Source organism: Nipponia nippon, unplaced genomic scaffold, assembly GCF_047370975.1.
Source record: "Nipponia nippon isolate SJK-2023a ecotype South Korea unplaced genomic scaffold, ASM4737097v1 scaffold_24, whole genome shotgun sequence".
Classification (NCBI taxonomy): Eukaryota; Metazoa; Chordata; class Aves; order Pelecaniformes; family Threskiornithidae; genus Nipponia; species Nipponia nippon.
In genome coordinates this window covers 6,733,829-6,757,966 of record NW_028262341.1, presented here as the reverse complement: position 1 = coordinate 6,757,966, position 24,138 = coordinate 6,733,829, and the positions used below count along the sequence as shown (strand labels likewise).

The following is a 24,138-nucleotide window of genomic DNA, read 5'->3' as shown; positions in this document are numbered from 1 at the left end:
GAAAAGGAAACATGCTACATTTCTAAAGATTATTTTGGGGGAATACTTGGAAGTGATGCTTAGACTATTAAGGGAATTATCTAAGGATCTTACTTCTCTACTGACATTTATTATCCAAAAGTCATGGCAAAATACAAAAGTGCTGAAAGATAGAAGAGAAGTGTGTTATACTTCCATTTCTAAAACTGAAGAGGGGATCGATCCTGACAATTACTATTGTTTTAACCTGTTGTTCTCTAAATGATAGAACAGACTTGAAATCAAAAGTGGCCAAACGTGGTTTTGTTCCCATATTCAGAGAGAGAAAGTCAGAGGACTTCATGACGAACCCTTGGGACCACTGACGTCAGTGAGCACCACATCTTCTGCACGTGCTGCCCATCGTAAAATGCACTTTTGTATCTAAAAGCCTTAAACTATTGCAAATCATGAGATTTACCGCATATATTTACAATCCCAGTAACCACTGTTAGAATTATGATACAAATCTATGCTTCATTTCAAAGCCTGCGATGATTATTTTTGATCCAAATGGTCCCCAAAATCGGTATCAGGACTTGGACACCCAAGGTTTGTGTACTTCCTGTCAGCTTCCCAGGAAAGTGAAGAGGGTTGGAGGAATTAGTTTTCACAATCTGAACATGAAAAACATTCAGAAAGTATAATATTACCTTTTAAAAAGACACTAAAAATAAAATAAAAGAGTCTGCAGTCAGTGGGACCCTACCGCATGTTCTTATTTCAATATTCCTTTTTTTTTTTTTTATTTTGAATAAGGTCACTTACAAGGACGAGGTCTGTAATGGCTTCCAGGCAGTCAAAAAGGATATATTTCCTCAAGGATGAAATTAAACAGCAGAAATATTGTTACAATTATGCTCTAGTAATATCCTGCTTTGCTTTCTCCATCATTTACATAGAGAGGGGTTAGTCAAGGACAGGGAGCACTCCAACACTCCTCTGCTACCTCAACACACGCAGCGTTGTTCTTTCCCTTCAGAGATATCGATACCATCCAGGCACTATACATTTTTTCTGGGTACTATCAATATCTTTCTTCAGAGTTTTATCCTAACAAAGCATGTAAGGACAGAATGCAGAAACATAGCCACAGACCTGGCGTGAGTTTATAAAGTACAATATACTACACAGGTTACCTGCTGTTAGGATTTTGAAAAGTTTTTGTGCTTAGGAAATCTTCATTTTCTTCCTTCTCCCTCATCTTTTCATATATGATTCTTCCTACTCTTATGCTCTAGGAGAAAATTGGAACTGTGATTAGATATGCTAAATTACCTCCACCATAAACTACAGATAATTTCCAGCGTTTAGTTATTGCTGTTGTTTTACGGGTTTAGATGTCTATTTAAACCACTTTAATCGTGGCTGAGTTTTTTAAAACGTTTGTTGAAAATAACATTTGTAGTAACAATAAGGAAAATTGAATGCGGTGTGGATGAGATTAAAACATACTGCTTCTTAATAATGTTTCAGGGGAATAATTTGGATCTTTCTTTTAATAATATACATCCTTTCTAATTAAGATAGTTCTGTTTTGCTCCATAATGTTAGACAAGGTAGGGAGGGAAGAGCTCAGTGCAACTCTGTCACTGGAATCAGCCAAGAAGATTTATGCCATATAAATGGGAAACGAATCACCACGTGGAAGGGTGTAATAACTAATAGCCTCTTGCCATTGAGCAGATCTCAACCCTTCTGATGTTGAGACTGCATGTAATGACACAGTGCTCTGCATAATGGTGCCCTCATATTGGAGGGGTCCTTTAGGCACTCACAAAATACAACTAAGGACACAACGTGACAACAACTGAGGAGGGTAAATAGAGCCTGTCCATGAAATATAAAAAATAATTATGATTACCAGCTGTGAAGAAGGTGGCTAGCTATTTATACTACTTTTCTGAGAAGTGGTGCCAATTTTACTTTGGTTTAACTGGGCTTGCTTTGTTACCTTGCATGCTCAGAGGTAATTGATAACTTAGTATTTAATGCTTTTTTAATTTCTTCACCCACCTTCTCTGGTGCAGCTAACTGTTTTTCTGCCCCCTGCTTCAAGGTAGACTTGTCCTCTGGGGATGCTGGGACCCACCACACTCCTCTCTGACAGGTCTCCCTTCCCCTTCATAGAGCAAACAACAAAAAAAGTCTTAATAAGGATGGCCATTATTAATATTATTATTATTAATTATTAATACTATTAATACCATAACTTCTTAATATGGCTACTAATAAGGAGCTTGATCCATCTCGCTCCGGTGGGGAGCAATCTGAGACACAACCCTGGAAAGGCACCCAGTCAGGCTGTGCCACCTTCAGTTGCCACGGGATCTTCCTTATATTCCCTTTGCATTAGCATAACACATCGGGGGAATCTCCCAGGTGCTTGCAGGTATTGAAGAGAAATGCTTTGCACACTACACACTTCTATGCTCCCCTGTTTTTGAATGTCTTGTTAGTGAATTCCCTCCCTTTCTCTCCCCTGTAGCACTATATTAATATTTTCCACTGCATACATTAATATTTTCCACTGCACAGGAATCAAAAGCACTAAAGTCAATAGGATGCCATGTGGGAGCTGTGTGCTCTGGAGTGCCAGCTTCTCCAAAGCTCAGAGTCCATGTGAGGTTGAAGCTCAGTACGAAGAAGAAATTCCTACAAAGTTTCCAGGCACTGACTGGTAGGAGATGATTCCTAAGCTCTTCTATCATATAAATAAAAAGTAAGCAAACTCAAAGGAAAACACTGTTGTGTTTTTATATGTAAAGCAGAGGTTCTCAGGTGATTTTCGATTTGAGATCGGGTTGAAGGTATTCAAATTTCCTCTCCTCCCCAAGAACGCTGGAGATCTTCTTACATGTTTGGTTTTGTACATGCTATTCTACAACCATGTAATAAAAATGAATCTATTTTAAAGCATGGATTGGCAGACTTCAAGAGAAGGAAACATAAAATAGCTATTATGATGTAAGTATTGGTGTAAGTGACTAATGTTACAACCATGGGCATGTCATGCATTCTCTTAACCCCAATCTCCATAACCAGAAAAAACACAACAAAATTAGCCGTTTATTCATCTGGGATGGGAATGGTTAGGCAAAAGTAGAATTTGCCACATTTTTTCCCTCTAGAAGAAATCAGTGCTGTAGCTGGAAAACACTTATTGTTCAGAAAGTTTATTGGAAGTTTATTTTCACTATACGGACGAGGTGAAAAAACAGGAGACTTTTTTGGTGCTTATCTGTGCAATCCTTTCTAGCAAGCAGTGGACTGTACTTCTCAGTATTTTTTTTCTAGGCTACAATATAAGTAGTTCCATGATTCTGTCTATTGATTTCTTGTTCTCTTACTAGTGCTCTGACGCGTTTTAACAAAGATGCAAGTATCTCAAATAATAAACAGGAAAGGTTCCTGCTCGTGTACGTATTGTATATGCTTAATTTTCATAGTAACTTCTGCTTTCTATTCTGACTCAAACTCTTGCTTGAGTTCCACAAGAGATTTTAACTGTGTCATATTTATGTCTGAAATGATGGATAGTTGTTCTACCCACTATTTTGATAATTTCACAGGAAAATGATGGTGTATGTGCTTAATCCTGCTGTTAGTTTTATTAAGCTCTTCATATTAATTCTGTTTTGGCAGCGAGCTCCACCAGTGAGTTTTGCATTATATGGTGTAAGAATTTACTTTTATCAGTTTTACCTCTGCTGCCTTTCAAGTTCATGGAACATTTCTCTCTACCACCTTATGAGAGTAATTAAGAGTCCCAATTTACTTTCTCTAAACCATTCATTATTTTGAATATCTTGATTATGTTCATTCATCTTCTGTGTAAATTAAAATGTCCTAGTACTTTCTGTTGCTCATTGTCTTATTTTTCCTTGCACAATTTTCATTATTTCAATAGCTCGTGTCTACATTTTTTGGATCTGCTTTTTTATTTTTATTTTTTAACTTTAATTTAGTACTTCAGCTGAAATTATGTCATCAGGTTATATAATAGCACTAGGTAAAGTTAAACCACTAGTGTTAGTCATTCATTTAGCCTTGTTATATTCCTCAGAAATTTGACGTCACCTCCTTAAGTAATTCTGTCACTTATAAACTTGGCATCTCAACCTTCCTTCTTTTTGATCTAGAATAATAAATATATTAAACATCAGCTCTAGTACCAAATTTTATGATTATTTACTATTAATCTTTTGAAATATATCTGCTCTTCTACCTCCTTTCCCTCACTTAGTTATTTTAATATCCTTTTTCTTTTAGGAACAATCTAAAAGATTTCTTTTAAGCACAATGTAAATTATCATTTGCTTTCTCAGTATTGATTTGACTGGTTTTAAATTCTAAAAAGTTTCAAGAAATTTGTCATAAATAATTTTAAAAGTTCTCTGTGTGGTACTGGGAACTTTTAAAAACAAGCTACCTGGGGGGCTTGGATTTAATCCCTACTCCTAATTTCTTGCATGTGTATTCATTGTGGAACAGCTTGGGGAGGTTTCCACAAGGTTTGTGACAGAGGATCTGCTTCAAATCAAGTGTTGGTAAAAAAGTTGTGGAAAGAATCAACAAAATGAACAACAACAAATTATCAGGACTGGATGCTGTTTGCCCAGAAGCTCTGAAGGAACCTGAGGGGAAGTAGTTGAACCACTAACAGTGGTGTGGGTGCTTGAAGCTTATGTAGGTCCAACATGAGTGGACGAACTTATGGGAGAAAAACCCATTGAGAGTTATTAGGAACAAGGAGCTGTCCTTTTGCACTGGAGACTTCTGAACCACAGTTCTCTGAAAGCTTGAGGAATATCCTACCAAGTCAAAGTATCTGTTTGACCTCTGCTTGTTCATTTCTGTGGGTACCTGCTCTTGACCACTCCATCCAATGCTTCCATGTGTTTAATAGCAAACGACTGTAGTACAGTCTGGGTATTTCTAAATATCACACAAATCTGGCCCTTTACAAAAAGCTGTTTTAATTCAGACAGTTGCTTATTGCAGTCTCTTTGCTAACTGTTGAGCCACAAATCCTAATACCTCAAGTGTCTGTGTGCTTAATCTCAAACTGTCAGGCTACAATAGTGCAGCTCTTATAGAGGAATGGCACCTGCTCTCGTCCGTGTTTTCTTTGGAAAAAGGTTGAATATGGTATAACCTCCCAGCCAGTTGTTTCAATGATGATAAAAATTCCACAACCCTTCTCCCTGTTTACTTAACATCGCTGTGCCCTAGATATGACAATGTGTGCAGATCCAGGAGAAATAATGAAATCTATGGAAAGCAGGCACACAGGAGAAAAAAGACAGTTTACGATTGCAGCTTTATTCCCTGCTGTTGTTGGACTGCAAATGGGTACTGAGTTTGCAACCAAGGCTGAGAAGCATTTAAACTTTATTTACTAGACAATAAATAATACAAAGACTGTTTGCTGAAAGTTGAAGAAGAGAGCTGTCGTCAAATTCTTGCACTGTGCCTGGTGGTTGTTGCTTTTCTGAGTGTCACTGAAATAAGCAATGAGTTTAAAGTTTTGGAAGAAAGAAGTTGGGTTGTTTTGGTTTTTTTTTATATGGCAGCCTAATTTGTCTTCTGTGCTGAAAAGGCCTGTGGGAATAAAATAGGTTATTCTAAACAGACTGCACCTTGTTAGAGATCATGCGCTATACAGCACCCTCAATTAGTCAGCAGTGGTGGAGTTGGAGAAACAGGAGGTGGCACAGTGCTCATGCATCTGTGGACAGCTGTTGCTGGCAAACCTTTGAAGCTGATGTCATCCTACATAGATCTCTGGCATTTGTGAAAATGTCAGGAAAGGATCAGGGATTTAGGAAGGGAGAGATGCTCTCCAATTCCCTTTACAGTTTCCTGTTTTCTCTCCTGAAAAATAACTCTCTGTTCAAAAGGGTCCACTTCCAACAGGAGTGCATCATGCATTGAATGCCAACTCTTTCTGCAGCTTTTCAGGCTAAATGCTGCTGGGTGCCTCTTTTGCTCATTCTAGAGTCAGTCTCATTCATTCATTTGCTTAATGCCCAATATCCACTCTGAATTGTTAAACAGCAACGATTTGTTAGTTTCCTGTCAGGCTCATTATTCCCTGCAGGTTTCCCAGACCTCGTCCTCCAGCATTTGTATATCTGTGGATCTTGGTACTTCAGTTTTTAAATATGCAATGTGCAAGTTAGGAGACGATAAGAAAAAAAGTAAAGTGGGGAAATGCATCTCACATAGTGATTGGTTAAAGTACTTTGTTTATTTGTTTCTTTAGGAAAGCACATAAATTCCACTGAATGCCTATTTTTCATCTTCTGTAAATTAGGTATTTATCTCAGCTGTTTTTTGTTTTCTTTGGCTGCAGGATTTAGTATAAATAGTATCATCTGTGATCCAGTATACTTCCTATGTCATGAGTGCTTGGTGATCAAGTTAATATTGCCTGAAGAACAACAAATTTTTGTGTTTCCTGCCATTTATTTTTTTCAGCTGTCATTCCATCATTACAGTAATCATCTGGATTTTGTATTTCATGTTAACAACACTTTGCTTTCTGTTTTCATTCTAAGGCATCTCCATTCATTATCATTTCAACTAAGCAAGTTTCATTATTCATTTCTCAAAATTAAATTCACCTAAGGTGGCTGAAGACAAGCTGGTAGCTTTTTCTACAAGGTCTTTTATTGTAAAGTAACAGATATATACATACAGTACCCAGTCAAAGGTTTTGCTTTAGCTAGAAATGTTTTTCTGAAAAAACAAATAGACATTTGTGTAAATATTTGCCTTTGAGCTGCTCTTTTTCTTTCTGGTATTGTAGACTGCAGTGCAATACCGGAACATGAGCACCTCTCACAAAGTTTTCAGTCAGAGTGTAATTTACTGTGGTCCAGCATAAAAATGTGCTTTTTCTCTTTCTGACACATTAGCATGTTGGAGCATATTTAAAATGAATGTAGAACAGATTATTGTAAATGTTAGACATTAAAATAACATTGTTACAAATTACCCTTCGTTGTGATTTCGCATATTCATGGACCCACCCCATCTTCACTGGATGGCTCAGCTTTAGATCTTTTCCAAAATTTCAATACTTCCTAATAAACACAGAGGGGGGTTTTCCCCCACTGCAGTGAAATAAGCATACAGAGAAAATTGGCAGCGGAGCCTTTCAGGCTTTTCTCTGGATTTTCTCCAAAGGGACCTTAGAATTCTTGGTTCAGTCATTGCTCCTCACCCACTGTACCCACAGGATATTTGCAGGGATATTTTCTAGGTGCTGCTCTTTTCTTCCTTTTTATATTGTTTTTCCTCAAATGCCAAACTAGTTTTTTACTCTATGTAATTTTCCAAAAGCACAGCTTGAACGTTTATCCAGAAGAATTATGTAAAAAAGGAGTGTTTTTGAAAAGCTCTCTTTCTTTCTTCAATTTATTAATATTTGATAGATTCCTTGAATAATTGTAGCTGCACTTATATATGCATTGTCCTTGGAAGGTTAATTAGACATGGTAGGATTTCCTCTGAGATGTAGTAGAGCTAGTGGCATGATCATGGTGTGCTTTTCGGTTTTGAATGCTCATGGTTCTTCTGGTCATCATCTTGTTCACCACCATGGAATTCAATCCCAAATTGCTTCCAAGATTATTTTATTTAAATATCCAACTCATACAAAGAATGTTGCCCAGATCTCACATATTACTATTTTCATCTTAATTGCTATAGGTTCATTTTTGGAATGAAATATTTCGGATAACCTACACTTGCTGGCTTAGCTGAGCATGAGGCCTAATGTTTTTTCTTTTCCAGATTAAGGTTCCTTAAGAAAGGAGTTTTGTCTAATCCTTGAGCATTTGACAGCAATCAAGTGTTTCAGATTTTAGGGCTTAATCTTCAGCTGGTGTAAACCATCTGTGCTCTGTTGACCTCAGGATATGGTAGCAACATGCAGCCGCTGAGAATCTCACCTGTTGTTTTCAAGTCTCTCTGAGCTTGTCCCTAAGAAAATGGTTTAATTTGCCTTTTTTCATAGCAACTTGCCATTGAATTAAATCACTGGAATCCAAAGCAGCCAAAAACTTTGGATTGATTGTCCCAAAAGAACACAGTTTGGGTAGCAAATACCAATGGTAAAGGCATTTCTGTAGTCCTCTGCTCAGCAGTCTGCTTGCCCAAACACAGGTAACTTAGTACTAAAACTGTGTGCGCCAGTTTGGGTAAGGAAATTTCAGGGGAAGAAATCCCTTTTGGTTTCTGTGAGACAAAAACATTAGCAGTCCAACGCACGATAACATGAATTTTGAAATACAAATTGTTTTTGTATGTGTTTGTTCTAAACATATTGTTAATAACTGTGAGCATAAGAGAGAAGCGTCAGAGCAATAGCCCTGCCTAAAAAGGAGTTGGGTATTTTAGCCTGGTAACCAAAGGCAGGAGAGAGGGAGTAAGACTCCTCTCACCTGTCTTTAGTGATATGCAGTTTAGTTATCTAATCAATGGTAGCAATACAGGAGGAGGATAGAGGAAGACCACATTCCTCCTCCTGAGGAGAACACTACCAGAGAATAGTTCATATTAACTTTAAAACAGAAATCTCAGGCTGGAGTGCTGAATTGTCTTTTAGATCGGTATTTGACTCCTTTTGCTGGCTCTTGTAGTGGCAGTTCATACAGTGGTGGGGACAACCTTGAGGTTACCCTCTGTAGTCCTGCATTGGAGATGCAGGTCTTTTGGCAGCAGCAGCAGTTACAACTGTTATGTGTTAGGTTTGCCAGGTCTGGCCAATAAATTAGTGTAAAGTCATTATCTCTGTTTGTTTAGGTGAACGACTTACATAAGAATTATAAGATCATAATATCCTGTCAACACAGGACTGGGAAACTTCCAGAAACAGCAAAGTAAATCTAAATGCAGACTTTGGTGAAGAGATAGTGTCCTAGCCTGGTATGGAGGTGATCTTGAATAGTTAGTCTTTATCCTCTGCCCAAGAGCATGTTTATCATTATCATAATCTTTTCAAGGAGAAAATGAAAATTATGTTCTAAATACATACACTAAAACATCAAATTAACTTTTACATCTGCTACATTCAAGCCAATGTATTTCAGAACTGCAACTGAAATTTTAAATGACTGTAACTCCAGCACAACTCCATAATCTTCCTTTCATATCAATCAGTGACAGCTGTATAGGCATTTATTGAAAGATAAATTTTCAGGCTACTTTAAACTTTCAAAACAGGGCACTATATTATTTTGCTGAGGCTCTTGTTGGTAACAAGTGGACAACAAAAATGTGTGGGTATGATTTAGATAAGCATCTGAAAAATTCAGGTGTTTCACTAACAGCAATCCTTTAGCATTCCCTTTCTGGTTTCTCTGTCTGTTTCTCTCACCCCCACCTGAACGCAGAATTTTTATACTAGCTGATATGACTTGTTTTCACCCTACCATCCTTCCAGGCTTTTGCGCAGCAGGGCTGTTCTTATTTAAAATAACACTGAATACATTGTTAATTGCAGTTTTGCATTCAGTGTAGAGGGTAAATGCTGTTAGAACTGCTGGAATTTACAAATCCAACTATAAAATCATGGTCAAAATTTGTTCGTTGGTAGAACCTCAGGACTGTATTCTAGCAAAATTAGCTATTGCAAACAACTGCTGCACCAGGATTTCTGTATTAGCCTCTGTTGGATGACATCGATGTGACATGATACAAGAGGAATATTAATGAGATCACTGTCAAGGTCCAGTATAGTTCTGTCTTGCATAAAGTAAGAAACTCTCTCTTCCCTTGTTTAAATATAGTACCACAGGGTGAAGGGGAGAAAAAGAGGCAGCCGAGAGAAAAAATTCAGGTTTTTCAAAGTTAAACATAAAGCAAATGCACCTGGTGGATTCTCGTAACCTCAATACTTAACCCAACAATGCCTTACTTCTTTAAGTTTCCTTCCAAAATAATGTCAAGAAAGGCACAGCATTATTTGGCATTGTTGACTTTTTGCCCCTGAATGTATCACCATGAACAAACAAGCTCCCACCCTTTTCAAGTAATATGTTCCTTAGAGTATTTCTGAAATTATCACCTCATAAAGGTTTAGCATTAGCCAAAAAGGTATCATGCAAGGAAAATTTAAGTTTTTGTCCGCCCCCCCCCAAGATGACCCTTCAGTGAAATGGCATGTCACTCCATTAACTGTCTCTCTTGCATTCATATTTCTGTGTTTTATCTGGAGTGTTATCTTTACAGTATTAAAATGTGCACTGAAGGAGAGATGAGGAAGGAACAGATTTAAACAGCATTGGGCAATACTGTGGAATGTAGTAGGAAGAAAGAGAAAACAAAAAGCAGTGGCAAAAAATTCTTCATTTAGTAAGAATTTACATAAGAATTTCCATTAAAGTGTTATTTCTCTACTTTGTGGAAAGCTTGCAATATCATCTTTTTCCCCAGAATTACTACTGTAGCTCTTGACTTTTTTTTTTTTGCTGATTTTATATTTATGTTCTAGCGCTGCAGCAGTTCATTACACATGAAAAAGTCTAATTCGTTATATAGGTGGTAGTGCCAAAAAGTCACAGAAGGTTCAAAATGATTTTTATCAACTCTCAGTGTATGTTTGAGGAAGAACAGATTGTTGTAATATTCATGCTCACAGGCATGGTGTCTTCATAAACAGTGAATCTTCAGTGTTTTCGTCCGCGTGTTTATATGGTTTCTATTGTGCCTACTTTCTGCTGTTTTAAATATGGAATGCTTACTAGACAATAACATTTTATTGCTTCTTTCTTTAATAATCATGACCACGAATACCATTTCTCTCTGTAAAACCCTACTCTTCTAATAATTATGTGGTTTTCTCCATATTTTAAAATCCTCAACCTGATTTCCATTTGGGCATAAGCAGTTATTTTCAGACCTATTCTCCATGCCCATGTAAAAACCCGTATTAGCAAGTAGACTTTAGAGATGACATATCGAGCATTTGTAAACAACTGATAGTGTCTTAAAAATGTGGTCACTGAAGGTGTGGTGCCAGGTAATATGGGCAAAAGTGAATACCACAGTTTAAAAGCTCAGTTCTGGTTATCTATGTAAACCTGGGATTTGATGTCCAATGTGAAATTATGCCAGCACTGTGAGGAAGCCTGCTCCCACTGTTCCCTTTCAGGATAGTATGAGTACTAGCCAGGCCTTCCCTTTTATTGATGCTAAGGGAAGAACACACACTGGTACCTATCTGCCTGGCATACCATCAGTCACTATTTAAAATAAATGAAAGTCTGAAGAGTTACGAGCTGGCTTACTGGAAGCGTGGAAACTTCTAAGGTCCCACTGAAAGGTTTTAATGTCTTCAAGAGTCTTCCCATACGTTCTCAATTTAAGAAGTGGCAAGACCAGATGGTTATGGTCCTCCACAAGTGGCAGCCTTCATGAGGGAAGTGCAGTTAAAACAACCCAACCCTCTCAGTTCATTATATGCTTAATGGAGGAGGCCAGTTTCAGGTCACCCCATGCACCTTTCCAGGTCCTGTAGACCATTCAGCTTTACCTCATGATCGCACTTCCACAGTCAGCTTTAAGATAACAATATCGTCATGGTTGTCTGACCTCTATCCATTTCCCTGAGCAAATGATAAAATAATGACTTACCCATGTACCCATCACCAAATCTGAAGCCCTGTGATAGGGGTACAGAAGACCTGCAGGAGATCAAATGCCTCCGGAGCTGGAATAGTGTTGGCTTACTGTCTTCTTCTTAGTGACCTTCCCAGAAAGCAGAGGTTAAGAGTCTGGGAGGTAATGGCTGAGGCCATTATTCCCCAGTGACAGGTTTTTGAGCAGCAGCCAGACCATAGGATAGCATTCAACAGTCCATGTCTGCATGCTCTCCCTAGGAGGTACTAATGAATCCTGTCAGTAAAGGGCTAATGCATTTCCTACCAACACTTCTGGGTCTACTTCATTAGTCTCCAGAGAGAGGTCTGCCAGGGCGTTGAAGCCCTGCGTGTGGCTGAGACTCCTGCCAGGGGACAATACGGGGCCTATGGATGGGCTCTGCTTTGGAGACCAATTATTAGTTGAAATAATCTGCAGTGTTTCCTCACGGAAGTAGTATTCTTCTATTCAGGTAATAGAGATTTACAAGTCTGTTACTAAAGGTGAAGGGGTGATTAGAGAGGTTCCTCACTGATAGCTGTGGGGCTATGCTTTTGTGGCCACAGGTAGTCCAGCGTGACACAAGCAAAGAAGAGTGCATGTGTCTTCTGGTGGCTAAGCACTTAGAGCATACCAGGTGAACATTCTTGCTCTCGGTGGCTTCATATCATCTCTCTGTACCTGTCACAAGTTAGTCTGGCTTTGTCTCAGTTCCTTTGATTTGTACAGAGGTGCTCTATCATACCAGCTTCGGCAACAAGGGATATTTTTGGAAGATCCATCTGGAGCCTCTCTTTCCCAGACAGCATCTCCTAAAAATTTCAAAATCTACTTCTATTCTTGAAACTCTCCTATGATTTTTGTTTTTGTGATCAGTGCCTTTCTCTCCAACTTCGCAGTTATTAATAGGACAGTTATCCACCATAAAATATTCAGATCTTTATTCTCTGTACTAAAAATGTCTCCTTTCACTTAAAGCTCTTTTTTTTTTATGCTGCCTTAGTTCCATTCACTTTATCAGAGTTTACTTTTGAGTCTGGCTTATTTATTTCTCCTGCTTTCCCTGTCTTTTGAAATGTCTGTTTTGTAAATGCACTTCAACACAGAGAAGAGAGAGGTTTGGAGTTAGACATACAATCCTTTCCTAAATTATTTTATCATGGATTGGAAGCATAGTCCGCTGAATAAAGAGATTCCGACATGGGTTGTATTCGAGGTTTCATGTGAATTAGTTCCACACAGTCTAGAGCCAGTCATTTACTTTGTTTAGCTTTGGTTTCACCAAATGTAAAATATGGTTATGGCTGAAAACCAGTATACAAGAATTAAGCATTATTATTGGCCAAGCAGTATATCAGTCTGTAATCTACAGATTGCTATGAAGGAGGAGGAGGAGATGGTCTCAGTCTTTACTTTGGGTTCATTCCCTTTTGTAAATTCAAGTCAGACTATCAACATCAATTTGACTTTGCTTTCACAGTTCATGCTTAAAGCCATCCCCTAGCAAATATCTTGCTTTTCAGATACCTTAAGCCTACTGCAAACAAACAAATAATGGAAATTAAATACTAATAAAGCTGTTGTTAGCTCTGTATAATAAATTTTATCTACTATTTAAATGGCAATTATTTCCAGAAACTTGGCAATTGTAGCCATACAAATGATGAAATTGATTCCAGTCACAGCCCATCTTTCTTTGGAAAGGAAATACCAGTAGTGTTTGAAAAATGGATTATTAAGAACCTTGGTTTGCTCAAGGTGGCTCATATGTTGTATTTGCTAACACAGCATCTTGCTGGAAGAAAATAAGTGCAGCTTTTCCCTAGCCCAGATTATTTTCTCCACAAATCTTTGGAGCAGGAAATAAAAAACAGCTAATAGTTGTGGGGCATGTGGAATTAGTTTAAGCAAAGCTGAACCCTGATCCTTCTGACTGCCTCCTCTTTCCTGTGCTGTTTTGTCTATTCCTGCCTCAGAGTATGTCAACAAATTTTCTTTAAGCTCAGAAGGTGCAGGGGGGTGGAAATAGTGATTCTTTTTCTGTCTTTTTCTGTCTTTTGGGTTTTGGGCAGGGGAGGGAGGTAGGGGAATGATTTAAAACAGATGTGTTTTCAAGAAAAGGTACAAGTTTGTCTTGTAAAATACTTGTAAAGATAAACAGCCTCAGGACCTCTGAACGTAATTACACTTGAGTTCTGGAGATGTCACAAAGGGTACTGGTTTTGTTAAAGTGACATAATTCTTTTCTCACACAACTTAATGATAAATCAAGATAACGTCACAGAGAGGGCAGAATCTGTTAAACAAAACTGAAGAGGCAAAGTGTATATGTATTTGAAAAGCAGAAAAAAACCTGTGATTTCTGTATGGCTTATTATTCGCTTCTGCTGTATGAGAGAACAGATTATTTTCACATTTCTCCAGTACTGGAAGTATGCGTTTTACATGAAGGAATAGAGCAGGTGTCTCTTTCCTGATGACAAATGAAACACACTGGATATATGGTGCACCTCTTCTGAAGCTGTATACCTGAGAGCAATAAAGCTCTCATTGCCAAGGCGTCAAGAATGTAATAAATACTAAGGAAATAACTTCACAAATGACTTGGTGTTGCTGTGCAGCACTGGATCTAGTTGATATCGGTGGTTGTGGTTATGGTCGTCCTCAAAAAAACAAAAATATTTCTTTGTGATATAAATAATTATTACTCTTGACTGAGAACATAAGCTCGTTCACATTGCCTGAGAAACTTGTGGTTTTGCTGTCTCTGAAGTGTTTGGGTTTTTAAATGACATTCAGTCACTAGAAGTAGTTCTGTGATCTCTGTCTGTCTGTCTCTCTCTCTCATGATTATTTATTTTTAGACAATCTGTGTTCTGTAGCTAAAGACTTCCAACGTCTCCACAAGAAATCTTGGCAACATAGTTGCAGAACTAGTGTCACTGAAGTAACTTCAGGTGATTAAATGTTAAGTGATGTTTCCTCATCCAATCTGGTTTATTAAGACAGCAAAAATGACAACAAAATAAGTGAATCAATATACTGTCTGCTAATTAAGCATCAGGAGAAGAAAAGAAAAATTAAATGCAACATATGCTAATTTCTTAGGTGCTGGACTTTGGAGTCAGTTACAGAGATTGTTGTATTGTGTGTTTTGTGATGACAAAATCTTGAACAACTTTATTTATCAAGTATTTTGCTAATCTTGAAGTATTTTTCTTTCCATTTCTCATTTTGAGAAAAACTAATCAAATTCAAACTAGATAGGGTAATATGGCATCAATCTGTTGGAAATGTTGAACATCAACTTTTGACTTCTGTGTAGTCTGGGAAAAAATGAAGAGAAATTGACTTTTTTTTCCATGATGATGCTTCATTTTAAGCCCATCCAACACAGCATTTTTTTGAGAATGCTCTGTGTTGATTTGATGCTGCAGCCTCTCTGGGTTTAGAGACAGAAAGCGTTGGGGGGAAAAAAGAACAGGTTGTCAGAGCAGGAGGAGGCCCAGTTGAGGAATGGTCCATGGAGTGCGTTGATGTACCTGGGCAGCACCTTGTTCGGTTCTTCTAGGAGGCAAAGTCTGCTCAAGTTGGCAGAAAGGACAACATTCACTGATAGCAAATCTGTCAAAGACACCAGAAAACGTCTTAATCAGGGTGGTTCCTGCTTTTGAGGGACAAATGGCCACTCTGTTTTTGAAGAAAAACCCACATTTTTAGGGGCACAAAGACTCGTGATAAATTTAACAAAGATGAAATTATGGTTAGACTTTTACATTACCATAAATTGATGGCTTTGTGAATGAAAGTCCAATAGTGTATAGAAACCTGAGTAAGTAAAGAGGTAATTAAATTACTTTCTATAACGACACTACCCCTGCATCTTTCGTTTTGTCTGTGGCTGGCATTTTAGATGCTTTTGGAGCCATGGGCTGCACTAATCATATTGTAAAGGCAGTCAGAGTTACATCCCCCATATATTTCATGCATAGTGACTCTTCAATATTAGTAAGGAAAAATGAGAGAGAGCACGTGCTCACTGGCCAAGCAGAAAGGTATATGGTGGGGGTATGGGTACATCTGACAACTTAAATATGTATGCTGAATGATGTGCACAGGTTTGCCTGGGGCGGATGCCGCCAGGTGTCCTGTGGATGTATGGGGTGTCCTAATGCTGCAGTGCTAATGGATGGCAGAGTAAAAGGAGCACAGAGGATGTGTTAAAGGACTGGCAGAGTTGCTGTTTGTGTAACTGATAGATAAAACTATGTATAAAATAGTGGTGTGTGACACAAAATGCTAAATATGAGTGTATCTTTTCCAAGCTAAATGAAATGCCTCTGATGGTCCCAGTTAAGCAAAACAGCAGCACATCTTCATGTCATGTCCAGATGACTTTGTTTGGCATTTTCTGTTCCATCCTTGTGGTCTGGCCCAATGTTGTCTGAAGGAGCAGGGAGGGCGAAATCCCATGTGGAGCCCTGTAAGCCGGAGGGAATTGTGTCTTTAGGAGCTGAGGTGTCTCTGGTTTCTCACTCAGTGCCTCCCACAAAGAATGTTTATCTTCCTGGTGCCCACATCAGTGCAAGAACCAGCATTTTGACAAACTGCCCTTATTCCATCTTTTGACTCTTATCACTCGAGAGAGCACATGACATAAGAGGTTGGCACCTTCAACATGTTTATAAACCAGAGACCTGGCTTGTTGAAATATATATTTAGAAATTAATGCAATGACAAACAAAATTGTGTGGTGCTCAGCATGCATACTAAAACATACTTATTGTCAATATGCACTGCTTAAAGGACAAGAAAACAATTTCGGATTGCCAGGTTTTCCCAATTACTTTTAGATGAATTTGTAACACCTGCACTTTTGAAATTTAACTGATGGACACATGGTCCTTTTCCTACAGTCAGATATTCTTTTATTCGACTCTCCTATTCTTTTCTTTAGGACAGTGAAAAAAAAGGATTTATGAATAGACTTTATGCCATCCAGGAGGTGTGTGTCAGTGTCCAGAATATCCTTGATGAAGTGGCTTCTTTCGGAGAAAGGATCAAGAAGTAAGTGCTGACACAGGTGCTGGATTGCTCTCTGATACTGTTCATATTTTTTCCAAGACATGGTACAAAGCATTCGACCTTCTTTCTTTTTTTTTTTTTTTTTTGCGGAGGACTCCAGTTTTGAATGATCCATTGTTGAAACTCATCTGTATTTACTTTGCTTTGTGGAGGCCCTCAGTTAATGAAAATCCTGTCATATTAATTTTGGAATTTAGAAATATATTAATTGGGGAAAAAAGTCAGAACTAAGGCTTTGAAGTAAAACAGAAAGAGAATCTTATTGTGAGGCCTAACAGGAGTTATATAAAAGTAATAATAAAACAATGCAGCTTTGATAAAGGAAATAAGTAGAGCTGAATAGGGGTTTCAGATTTTAAGGATATACATATGTTCAGTTGCTGGAAGTGTTGTATTGATGTGAGTTAGCAAAACTTTTCCTCCTAGTGCATGTGTAATTTGTAACACCTAATGCATGATATATAAGAATTGCCAATAAATTCAGACCTTAAGCAAGAGAGGTTCTGAGATTTATTGCAGAAAGTTTGGTGCATTTTCAGCATGGGCAGTGAACAGCAGTGTAAGGTTTATTATTTGAGATCAGACAGGTTCCAGAAAGACATCTTCCAGCCATCAGCTGCAAAGCAGGACAGGATTGACTGGGCTTTCTGCCCCCGAAAGCTCAGAGCATCTCATCCTCACCGGATGAGAAGGTGGGAGCAGTGCCTTCACAGCTGCCTTCCTGCTGTGGGCAGAGGGGCAGGCAGAGAGATGACTCGGGAGCCACGCCGAGTTAGAAAACCTTCACAAAAGGCTTTGCTGCAAAGCTTCCATTGACGCACACAGCACATCTTACAGGAGAGTTAAAGCTGTGTGTTCCCTTGTTCTGGGTGTGATCTAGGAGCATAAGGCACCCGTCTTGTCCACTGCTGGTGCCATCCGCAGTGCATTGGTGTTCGACACCTATGAGACCGTAGCCTGTGCAAAGGGTACAGCCCCAAAATAAGTACCAACTTTTGGAAGTGAATTTTAGGGAACTGATGCATTGGGTCAGGAGGTCAACCTGCAGGAAACAGGAGGATCATCTATCATGCTGTTCTGCCTTTTTTTTTTAAATCTATCCACAATGGCAAGCATATCAGAATCAGGATGAAGAGGAGGTTGCCATTTATGCGTTTAAGAGCAAAGTCCCTCATAGGAGAGCCTGGGAAACATTCCCATGGGGACACTTCCAGGCAGGCTATGTCCACAGCAGCAGAGGCAGGCTCAAGCACATTGTATTGCACAAGTTTTCCAGACCAGCAGAATGAGTCTCTCTCTGAAAGAAGTCTTTTATCAAAAGGCTGTTCGTGGAAGTTGTCTTGATGATTAAGTTTTTCTAATTGTGCATTTTGGAAGTAGGGTTTGTTCTATTATATACCAGATGAGAGCAACAGAATTTTCTAAACTGAGTGAGACCAAATCTTCCTATAAATCTTTGTAATTTGTTCCTAAAACTAAAATGGGAAACCTGTACTGAATGCTGTGCTAACACAGCACATAAGGAGGTTTGCTAAGTGAGGAGCCAGTGTTCCCACACATGGCGTGTCTGTGATCCATTGCACAAAGCCGAGTCACAGGAACATGAGCAGACCCTCAACCTTCTGTTCATCCCAAATGCATGCAGAAGAGGGGAAAAGAGCAGGTGTCCCCTGAGGAGAAAGGGAGTGATCCTACACCAAGTGACACTAACATAATGTTCACTCTGGAGACATGTCAAAATTACCAGGGAGAAAAGAAGACAAATAAACACAGGAAGCCAGAGCTCATTATGAAAAATATGGCTAGCAATTCAGATAATTGCAATTATTCAGCCAGAGAAGCCAAAATAATGTAATCACACTGATTGGGCATGTAGCTAGTGGTAATACTTTAAAGAGTATCATCAGACTAGTTAGAGCCAAAGCCATATTTTCCTTCTGGATAAATGTCATGGAACACCTTTGACATGGTGATGCCTTCATGGAAGAATCCCATTGAGCCAAGCTCCCTTTAACCTGCATTCCCATGGGACAAATATATAAATTGGCCATCTGGCCTTTCTCTCTTCCCTGCACACAGAGGTTGGAGAGCCACAGCATGGCTGTTTCAAGACTCGTTAGCTTTCACTTCCTCTCTGCCCACACCTCAACCTCTGCAAAATGAGGTGATCAGCAGTTTTTTTATCACAGTGTGGAGTTTAGGACCCTTATTAAGGATGTCTTGATCCGGGGCTTTTTTGGAAAGCTGATGTCCTGAAACTCTGATTGGATCCCAGAAGTTCTCTTCTTTTATCCATAAAGAAATAATCTTTATTTGATTGGATTTTATCTGGAATGATAAAGTTTTTCTTTGCTTTTCCTGCAATGTACTTTATCTTATGCTATTGCCTCCTTTTTTTTCTCCTTCCATCCTTTTTCTCCCCCCTTTTTTTTTTGCCACCCAAGGTGGTTTTATTTCCTTCTTTCATCCTCTGCTGTTGCATTAGCCCTCTCTTCAGGACTGACTGTTCTGTCCCCTCCTTTTCCCGAACCCCCTCCTTCTTAGGTTCATGGGTGAGTTTCCAGCTTTGCATACCCACACACTTGCCTTTTCCTGAATGTACCCCCCAAGACAGAAGGGTTCCTGGCTGGGGAGTGCAAGTGCACATCAAGCAGAGGGGAAGGCTCCTGCTCAGCCTTTAACTGCTTGCTCTGTCCTTATGGTAGAGCAGGGAGGAGATAAAACAGAAAGCCTTAGCAGTGCTCTTCTAACTCTTATATCCTACCTCTGCACTGGTATTGAAGAAGGGAATCTGAGTTGCTTGTGCGAGTACATTTGGGGAGAAAGGAAATGTGTGTATTTTGCCTGATGCTGAAATTGAGGGTGGACAATGACATTTCCGAAAAGTAGAGCAATGCTTCCTCTGGAAAGTGGGCACAGCTGGGCCAGGGAGAGGTGCCATTCAGCAGGCGAGTGGGTGAAGCCAGCACCTCCTTTCATTTCCACTGGGAGCAGGTCCAAGCCCAAGCTCACCCTGATGTCCAGCACCATGCATTCATTTGTAGTTTCAGTTTGTTCTCACTAATGGAAACTGGCACTTCTCCCCCTGTCCTGCCCCTTAGTTTTTCTTTTATTAGCTCTGTCAGGTGACCACAGTTCCGACTTTTGTTAATTTTTCTTTTAGTACATTCAACTGGACTGTCCCATTCCTGAGCTGGCTGGCGATTTTTGCCCTCTCCGTATTCACCATCATCCTGTATTTCATTCCACTGAGATACATTGTCCTTGTCTGGGGTAAGTAAAGCCTTTTATAACTGTCTGTGCCACTTAGAAAAAACTGTTTTTTAAGGAATGACTTACATTGTCAGTACTTTTCTGTATTTATGGTCATGAAGCTGCCCCATGATGGAAACAGACAGGTTAGTTAAAAATCACAACTGCGTGAAGATTTAGGCCCACCTGCAAAATGCATTTTTCTTGGCTGGCATTCTAGACTTCATCATACTATAAACATGTAGCCATGAGGATTCTTCATATATCAAAGTGTAGCTTTGTCTAGATATTACTCTGATTTATTTTCACCACTTATACACAAACAGAGGCATTTCAATCTATATAGTGCATTTAGGACAATATGCCTTTTTTACTGCAGTACTTTATCTTGTGAAAGTGTATGTAAACATAGCAACAAGAAACTTGTTTAAAGGGTCACCTTTAGTCCGACACAAAGGTATATGTGGTATTTGGCTGGTTGATAATGAACAGAAACTGGGGCGGGGGGCAGGTAGCAGGGGTGGAATCGTGATTGATCCAAGCTCTCACTACTTGTCCTTATATTTATTCTTTATACTGATTTTAAACAGCTACCATTACCACATCTGTTGTAAATAACGCTCCAAGTTTTCATTTGTACATTTTTATACATCTTACACCACCAGCAGCTGTACCCTTATTCAGTAGTGCAGACTTGTGAAGAGCACTGTCTCAATTAAATCTGTGGCTAGATTTTCTTTCTGAAGAAAAGAATAACAATCAATCATGCCTTTATAAAAACTTCTGAACTCAAGAGACAACCTAAAATCATTGAACTGACTCCAAAGAATATATTTGTTATATATCAGTCAGTAATATTCTTACAGAGTCTTCACAAATAAATGCAGCAGAATATACAAAATGGAGAAGAAACAATATGGAGGATTTGAACAAAATTTTTTTTTATGGAACTAAAAGAAGCAAGCGTCTTTTCCTGTCTCAGAATTTCACTTATTCCCCACATACTCCATGTCACTTGAGTGCAACCCAAACTCTTAGTTCAATCCCAAAATTTCATTCTTCCTAGTGCACACAAGATGGTAGGCCTCTTGCTACTGAAGTTTGAAGTACTTGGTCTATGTCCTTTTCCTGTCATTTTTCAGACAGATCTGGCATCTTGTATGCTTGCTTTCATACATCCCCTTGATTTCATGCAAGAACCTGAGATTATAATACCCCTCCAAGACCCACAAAACTATACAGTCAGCACTGTTGTTTGAAAAGCTCCTGACACATACCCCTGCAATACCCCAGGAGAGGTCACACTCCCCTAGAAATGTTTCTGTTTCAGGTAGGGCAGAGCCTCGAGTCCCAGACTGGAGCCCACACCTCCCCAGTCATGAATGGATAACATAAGCACAAATGAATGTAAATGCACCTTGCCCTCCTTCCCTTCATCTCTTCCCTCCCTGCCCCCAAGTTATCTAGTCTATCCAGATACAACTTCAAGCACCTTTGTTCACTAGAGGTTTCAGCTCCCCATTTTTCTCCTGCATTTCAGTGTAGGTGGCTTCTTGTTAAGTGGGTTTTTGGGGATCCCTTCTTTAGGAACCTATTTCTCTTACATCGTGCCGGGAGACCAGACAAGTACCGCATAGCTGCAGCTCCAGCAGTCCAGACCTCCTCGGGGTGAAATGCGCATAGAGCCATGTCATGCTGCATGTAGCTTTGAGCAGCTGTCCCTTCAAAAAATTTACTATTCCAAACACATGCCTGTTTTCTCCATTATTGTGTGTTTCTAGCCTCCCCCATGCATGTACATTTCTTGATCCCATTTGTGCATCCTGCACTTGAAAGCAAATGACCTCTGTTGTCTGACTTCCATCTGTAGGAAAGTTTGAGGTGGTCTGTAGTAGCATCTGCCCATTCCATTCTTTGGGAAGGCAGGGTTTTTTAAATGAAAATTCCTCTATGTTATGGCTGGTCTTTTGTATAGCTGCCTTTCTTCTGTGCATCTGTAGGGACTGCCTCTTTCAGCCTGCCCTGGCAAGAAATTCTCAGTTATTTCCCTCCTGGCCATGTTTCTTCCCATGGAGACTACTGGTCCTTGAACATGTGGTGTGTTAGCCATGGTGGAGCAGGAACCACCTCTGCACTCTAATCCCATTTGCTAGAGTGCAGACTCCTGGTAACAGCTGCAGCTGTTTATGTGGGAAAGAGTACAAAGAAACAAAATTATTTTAATCAGAAAATTTTCAAGCTTTTGGAAAAGAGCTAATCCCTTTGTATTTTACTTCTCCTGTACTGTGCCATCTCATCTGTTCAGCTCTTTTCTTGAGCCTTGACCATGGTTTATTTATGCATTTACTTTCACAGGGTGACTGGTACTTTCCTTTGTCAGATGTGACAAGGTGAGACCATATCAACTCCTGAATTCCACCCACGGGTAGTTCAGTGGCCACGTGCAATGAACACTGGGGTAGACCTTGAATTTCCCAGTCATTTGCTGATGCAAAGGATCTTCTTAAACAAAAGTGTTTGAATCTCAGATACTCTTTCTCAACACGCACTGTTCAATCACCAGATAAAGGAATGGCAGCACCTCCTACCTACACCACAGAACTGAGAATTCATGCAGTGGGAGGCTGCAGATGTTATCAAGACTGCAGCTTGCGCACTCCGTCCCAAAGCTTTATGTCCTTGCTAAAGCTTTCTGAAAGGCCTGGGCACCAAAGACTTCGTGGAAGATAAATTGTATTATCTTATCTCTGATACAGCTTTGATAAATTACACAGAACAGCACATTTCTAATGCTCTCCTGGCTTTCTCCCACTCACGTGAGAGTCTGTGCGGTTTGTACCATTCCTGCTCGTGTTTTAGACATGTATTCCCAGAGCACACGCACAAGGTTCTCCTGTGAAAAGTGTATGAATCTGACCCGGTATGTAATGATAAGAAAACAAGTCTAATTTAAAAGCCTGCTTTCTGCTTAGTTTGGGGAGGATTTTCCTGGTGCTTCTGAACACTAATTGTTAATAGGCATTTTAAGATAGTGATATCTAAGGCAGACATCGCATCCCTTCTCTGCACTGTCATCAGATCGTCTGTATCTGTAATTCCTGGACAGAGGTTTGTGTAAACTCATCCTAAACTCTTCATGTGATGCAGACTTCACTACTTCCCATATGCTTCAGCATCCTTAGCATTGGAAAGATTTTCCTTGTGTCTAATTGGAATCTTCTGTCCTGCAGTTAAGCCCATTTCTGCTCATCTTCTCTGCCACAGAAATGGAGTACACTTTATTCCTGTCTTTTTTGCAACCTCCACATAATAACCATAGTTTCTATTAGTTTCAAAAAAAAACTATTGGAGGAATTTGAAAATGTCCCTAGAACTTTTGCATTTTGAAGCAGAGGGAACCACAGCAGCAGATTGTGACTTACAGAGCCTGAGTTTACAGTTCATTCATTCATTCAGTGCTAATGTCAGACTTTGAAATGGATCCTAAAATCTTTTTTAGAACTTTGCCAAAAACGTATTTTTTTTTAAATTATGATAGTAACATTTGAACTTTCACTTTTGCAGGCATCAATAAATTTACAAAGAAGCTTCGAAGTCCGTATGCAATTGATAACAATGAGCTACTTGACTTTCTATCCAGAGTCCCTTCAGATGTGCAAGTGGTGTGTATATTTTTTAAAGTGTCTATGTGGTAGTTAATTTGATATGTGGCATCATGATTTTCTGGCTTTTTTAAACAAATTTTAAAGCAGTTATTTTGATTCAACTTTATATTCTTTGGCACAAAGAAATTGCAAACTAAAGCTGGGGATAGTCCATGAACCTTAAGGAGGCTGCTAGACTGTTTGCAGTGAGGAAATAGGTACTACCTTGCTTGTGCCTTTGAGGATGCTTAGGAGCCATCAGTAAAATACAAGTATTTGGGAAATGGTAGTGGGTGCTGGAGTTTGTGTTAAGCAGCATCCAGCACCATGTGAATCTGATTGGGATAAGGCACTGCGTAGGAAACACTGGAGCTGAGGCCGTCAGGACATGCAGAGAGGGAATAGGAAGGTCGAATGATGCAGGGAGCTGCACCAAAACAGAGTCAGCAGCAGGCGGCTTTGCCCAGTGTCTCGTGACAGCACTCAG

At 39.4% G+C, this 24,138-nt stretch overlaps 1 protein-coding gene across 3 annotated transcripts in view; it reads left to right on the top strand.

Annotated features, from left to right (window-relative positions):
• MCTP1 (multiple C2 and transmembrane domain containing 1) overlaps positions 1-24,138 on the top strand; it is a 282,391-nt gene that overhangs the window by 255,536 nt on the left and 2,717 nt on the right. For all 3 annotated transcript variants that reach the window (XM_087761501.1, XM_087761499.1, XM_087761500.1), the window contains 3 exons: positions 16,628-16,737; positions 19,919-20,028; positions 23,572-23,669. In XM_087761501.1, coding sequence (XP_087617627.1) covers positions 16,628-16,737; positions 19,919-20,028; positions 23,572-23,669 — 318 coding nt within the window. The remainder of the gene's footprint in view (positions 1-16,627; positions 16,738-19,918; positions 20,029-23,571; positions 23,670-24,138) is intronic.